Source organism: Aplysia californica, unplaced genomic scaffold (assembly GCF_000002075.1).
Source record: "Aplysia californica isolate F4 #8 unplaced genomic scaffold, AplCal3.0 scaffold00258, whole genome shotgun sequence".
Taxonomy (NCBI): Eukaryota; Metazoa; Mollusca; class Gastropoda; order Aplysiida; family Aplysiidae; genus Aplysia; species Aplysia californica.
In genome coordinates this window covers 315,238-321,385 of record NW_004797528.1, presented here as the reverse complement: position 1 = coordinate 321,385, position 6,148 = coordinate 315,238, and the positions used below count along the sequence as shown (strand labels likewise).

The 6,148-nt window shown below is 39.0% G+C and overlaps 1 protein-coding gene across 1 annotated transcript in view; it reads left to right on the top strand.

The window, feature by feature from the left end:
* Positions 1–6,148, top strand: part of LOC101860178 (solute carrier organic anion transporter family member 74D-like) — a 19,913-nt gene that overhangs the window by 8,679 nt on the left and 5,086 nt on the right. Inside the window, exons 5-7 of the mRNA XM_013083852.2 lie at positions 1,547–1,633; positions 3,444–3,603; positions 4,893–5,017. Of these exons, the coding sequence (XP_012939306.2) occupies positions 1,547–1,633; positions 3,444–3,603; positions 4,893–5,017 (372 nt within the window). The remainder of the gene's footprint in view (positions 1–1,546; positions 1,634–3,443; positions 3,604–4,892; positions 5,018–6,148) is intronic.

Genomic DNA, 6,148 nt, shown 5'->3' with positions numbered 1-6,148 from the left:
ATCCTTGTCTTTCTTTATGTCTGTTTTGTGAAACCAGGACATGATCGTTGATTGTTTCGAACGAAATAGTCCCCCAACAACAGGCAAAAGTGTGTGTGTGTGTGTGTGTGTGTGTGTGTGTGTGTGTGTGTGTGTGTGTGTGTGTGTGTGTGTGTGTGTGTGTGTGTGTGTTTGTATGTGCACGAGGTGAAACACCAAACTAATCTGCCAGGATCTGGACAATGAAGAGGTATCTTACCTAATCTAATTACATAATCTTATCTTATCTGCCTTATCTCGTCTTATCTTATCGATATGAAATGACAATGTCTCTTTCGGCATAATAACGGTGCTCGCCAGCTCATACGATTTAAAACAATACATCACAGGTCCACCTGTCCGCCCTTTGCTATAGGGAACGGTGTCTTATAGTCTTATTAGTACATGATCTATTTAATCTGATCTTGAATAAGTGATGAGTTTTTCCATAGAACTACTCAAATGATCATAAACTCGTAAGCTATTTCTGTGCAGGCATGTCAGACCCACGTTTACAATTATGCTGCTCTTTTATATTGGATCACAAATCAGAGGTGGCGTCGATAGCGTACTGGTTCAGCTACCGGACCCGTAATCGTGAGATTGGGGGTTGGGGGTTCGAGCCTTAGCTCGGTTCGACGTTGCGTCTTTGGGAAGGCACTCTACATGAATTTCCCACTTGGCTCGGTCCTTTCGGAGATGGACGTTACACTCGGAGGTCCCGCCTCTTAAATAATCTAATAATGTTGACAGGGGGTTAAACTGAAACAATTTCACCAATTTTACAAATCAGATATGTGTTTCGTAAATATGTATCAAATATAGGTCTTCAAAAGCTGTAATCAGGTGTTGCCATCCGTTCCTATAATTAGTTTTTTTCATACTTATCTCGAAACAGCTCCTTTACTCCTACCTCAATTTATCCCTTTTATTATCAATTGTATTAATCTTAGCGTGACTCTAACCATCATCAGCATTGCATTTCTCACCCTGAATCAGGATATAGGCCAGGAACAAACATTTTCCATCTTTCCCTATCCTGGGCTGGCCGCCGGATGTTATTCTACGTCTTCCTACTACTTTACTGTACATCAATTTCTGTGACTCTTCTCCAGGTTTAACTTGGTCTTCCCCTTGATATTTTACTCTGCGGGTCCCAATCTAACACTTTACTTGTTATGCAGCTGCTTGACTTCCTGAGAGTATGTCCAATCCATTGCCACCGCCTTCTTCCCATCTCATCTTTGACTGCACTCTGTCTTGTTCTTTTTAATACTTCCTCGTTAGTTAGTGTCTGCCCATCTGATCCTCAGTAACTTCGCCAAACCCTTGTTCAAGGCAACTCTTATAGGTTACTATAATTATTTTGGTTTAAGTCACTTTCCAGGTTTTCCATAATTATTGAAGAAAACCCGGGGAAAGGAAGAAATAGACTCACTCTATTACACGGATCTTCTTTCGAGTGAGACTGACGTTGCACGTATTGATAACATTAGGGTCAACTCTTCTCCACATATTATCTTCTCAGGGATTATCATCACAGTGGGTATTCTTGGACCAGCTTTGGCCTTTCTGATTGGTGGAGTCTTCACTCGGATCTACGTCACTCTCGAAGGTATTTCATTGCTCCTGCTTTTTCAGTTTTGAAACACTATGTTTTCTTTGTTGCTGCTGCTACTGCTATTGTTGTTATAGTTGTTGTTGTTGTTGTTGTTGTTGTTGTTATTGTTGTTGGTGGTGTTAGCAGTGGTATTGTTGTTGTAGTTTTTGTTATTGTTGATGCCAGCAGTGGAATTTTTGTTTAGTTCCTGTTGTTTTTGTTGATGATGGCTGTGGTAATGCTGTTTGTAGTTGTTGCTGTTGTTGTTGATGATTAAATCCTTGATAGACACAGACGATTTCATTTGATAGCCAAGATGACCGCGGATTGAACAGTACATGCACATTGTATATGTTTCTAGGAAACACACACAAAAAAAGAAAGAGGGCAGATAAGTACGATAGATATTTGATTGGAAACACTAGTGCACCCGCAAACCACCCACATTGGGTGTGTGAGAGTTGATATTGTGTGGCAACATTGCTTTTGGTTTGCGGCTGATCGGACGTCATGCGTTGGCCACGTCATTTGTACATACTCTCAGGAAGTCAGGCAGCTGCATAACAAGGAAAGTGTTAGATTGGAACCCACAGGGTAAGAGATCAAGAAGAAGACCACGTGGGACTTGGAGAAGAGTCACAGAAAAAGTGGGAAGACATGGAATAACATCAAGAGGCTAGCCCAGGATAGGGAAAAGTGGAAAGTGTTGATTCGTGGCCTATTCCCTGATCAAGGGTGAGAAATGGAATGATGATGATGATGATGATGATGATGATGATGATGATGATGATGATGATGATGATGATGATGATGATGATGATGATGATGATGATGAGGATGAAGATGACGTCATTAAATAGTTAAACTAACACTTACAAGTTAAAATTGGAATCCCAGCGGGTCCAGAAATATTGCTCTAACCCTTCTAGAAATTTATCCTTTTAGCCCGGTGGGCTGATGGGGGATCATTTACTTTTGCTCTTCCACAATTATAATAACAACAACGACTACAATTACAACGACCAAAGCAACAACAAAAGGAGTAATAACGACACCAATAATGATAAAAAGAACCATAATATATGACATCATCAAAATCACCACTACAATTGCCATTAGCAATAACAACAATAACAACAACAGCAAGAACGATACCAATTAAAAACGTATGAGTTTATGACAATCCAGAATACCGATGGCGGGGGGGGGGAAGCTTAGATCCTGCTTGCCAGAGCCAATCTAGCCTGAAAGGAATACAACGTCCCAGCAGAAAGTCCAAGATACTCGAAAGAAAAAACATTCTTCCCACACAGGAATCGAAGTCCTGGCTTCTGCGAGCGATGGCGGAGGGCCTACCACAAGATCACAGACGCTGATGTGGAAAAAAGAGTCACAACAGTAACAAAAACAGAACAGTAACAACAACAACGACAACAACAACAACAACAACAACAACAACAACAACAACAGTAACATGAAGAACAAAACCAACATCGACAACAACAGAAATAACATATCAAGATTTTAAAAAAAGCAACAAAAAATCAATAAAAAGACCCCGCCGCCCCCATAAAACAACAACATTAAAAATCAAACAAAAACAACAGCACAACCATCACCACTATCACCCCCCCCCCTCACCAGCAACAACAATAACAAAATCAAAAAACAAAACCCTAACACAAAACCACCACCACCACCACCAGCAGCAGCAGCAGCAGCAGCAACAACAACAACTACAACAACAACACCACCACCACCACCACCAACAACAACAACAAAACAACAGCAACAACAACAGCAAATCGTAACGTCTCGTCCCCAGCCACCGACCTTCACCCCAAGCACCCCCAGTGGATCGGCGCCTGGTGGCTTGGCTACATCGTCTTCGGCCTGCTGGCCTTTGTTGTCTCCCTCCCTCTCTTCTGCTTCCCGAGGAAACTGCCCAGGAACAAGCCCAGGATCGACCCCATGGCCAAGCCCACGTAAGTGGTTAAAAAAAAAGTTTTAGTAAAAGTTTTAAGGCACTTGCTACACAATTAGATCTAGGTCATGTAAATGCCGAAGATTTAAATGTTTTAAGAGTAAAAAGGAGGAGCTATAAGGACGTATGTTGAACGATAAGAGCACTTAGAAAAGTAAAAGTTACAATGGAAAAACAAACGTTAAGATCGAGAAAGATACAATAAGAGGCGAAACAGAAGGATAAGCTGATAACAATAGTTGTATTTTTGCAGCTCGTATCCACCCTCTACAGTATTCTCTATGCTATTTACAGCTAGTAAACCCTAAAACACCCAGAAAAATTCTCGGCTTTCTTCTGGGAAGTATTCAATGCGAGCTGCGGATAAGATGCGTTAAAACACTAACAAACCGACAAGATCTTTCGCTGTCTATAGCAGGGTGCCCATTCCTTCGTGGGCGAATTGGGGGAAAATTCGTAATGCCTGTCGTGAGGACATGACGTCGGGCCGTGATTGGATTCGAAACCATGCTCTTACTGTGGAGTGTCAGAGAGGTTAACCCAAGATATGTTAAGGAACAATAGATAAGAAAAGGATAAGATAAGAGTAGATATGGCAAGGGATGATGAGGATAAGATAAGAAAAAAATAAAGAGGGATAATGGAAAGATAAAAATGCAGAGGCGTACGACAAAATAAGCGAATAATACTATAAAGAAGACAAAACAGGATATGGTTAGACAGAGAGGGATACGATAAAAGACCATTGAAACTGAAAAAATAAGAGAAGATAGAAAAAAGAGAAAGAGAAGGTAGAGACAGCTATGATAGGAAAAGATGTAAGAAATAAAGGTTAGAAAAAGACCCTTAAAATATTATTTTGGTAAGATAAAACAGAGACAGGTAAGTTTTGATAGCGTAAAGAAAGATAAGACAAGGTCACATATTGTAGATATACAGGTTGTTATAACACGGGTATGGGTAAGAGAGGACAACACAGAGAAAGATAGCATAAGGAGTAGAGGTTAAACTAATGCAACATATATAGGTAAGATAAGACTAGTCAAGATAAGATGAAAGAAATCTTCATATCATCATCATTATGAAGAAGAAGAAAAAGAAGAAGAAGAAGAAGAAGAAGAAGAAGAAGAAGAAGAAGAAGAAGAAGAAAACAACAACAACAACAACAACAACAACAACAACAACAACAACAACAACAACTGCAACGACAATAGCAACAACACTATCACCACCACCACCCCCACCATCATCCTCGTCATAAACAACACATATCACAACTCTTTCAACCAGGGAGAAAAGGAACAAAGATGAGTCCAATGAGTTGATGATGCTGGGCACCGGTTCGAACAAGGACCCCAAACAACACGCTGATCACCCTAAGGGGCCACTGGAAAGTATCATGTGGTACTTGAAAGGTCAGTGCAGTGGTTTCCTCTGTCTAGCGAAAGACAATAATAATGATATAGATCTGCGTATCAGAACATCGTTTATTTAAAAGTTCTGAGGTCCTGAGAACTTATATTGTATGTGGTAAATAATCTAATATCTGCACAAAATGTACTATGTGCAGAAAGCGAAATTTAACAGGAGAGAGAACCCCCCACATATTTCATTCTTTTAAAATTGTAATAATAATCATAAGAAATAGCATTTGCACAGTGTATATCCCCGCTCGACAGCAAGCTTTACGCGCTTTTACACTATACATGTATTATTCACCCAGCAGACCATAGAACACTCAGAAATACCCTCAGCTTCAAGGAAAGCATACACTGCAAGCAGCTGACTGAGCACTCAATCACTGACAATCGGATACGCTCTTTCACTGTCTATAGCTGGGTGCCCATTCCCACCCGGATGGAATGAGGAACATTCGTGTAAAGTGCCTTTGTTTGTACCTACATTATATATTCTTTCTTGCATTTTAACAACATATTATACAGAATTTGAATTTCAAAAAAATATTTCTTTAGCAGAAGTATCTGATTCCATGAATCAGGAAAATGAAAATAAAAAAACGTAAAAAACTTTAGGGTTAACACATTTTGACTGTTGACTGACGAAATAGATCTGCTTATCGGAATAAATAGATAAATAAATTAATTAATAAATAAACAAACAAACAAATAAACAAATAAATGCATAAATACATAAATAAATAAATAAACAAATAAGTAAATAAATAAACAAAAAAATAAATGAATGAATAAATAAATAGCATTTTTTTGGATTTCAGAAGGATAATTGAGTTTACAATGGAAAATATATACATAACTACATAATTATAAATACACACGTATAGAGATAGATACATACACATAAATACGCCAACCCATAATTACACCAATACAGAACAATTTCACTGTGCAGCGCCCCGTTTTTTTCCATGAGGGTTGTCGTGTCTATATTATATGATTTAGAAGAAAGTTCTAAGGTTCCGAGTGTAGATTATTTATGTTACAAAACTTATGTAGCACATTATTATGCTATGAGGCACGCATTTGCAAAAAGTCTTAAATAACAAATCTTTGTGGGTGTGTGGCGGG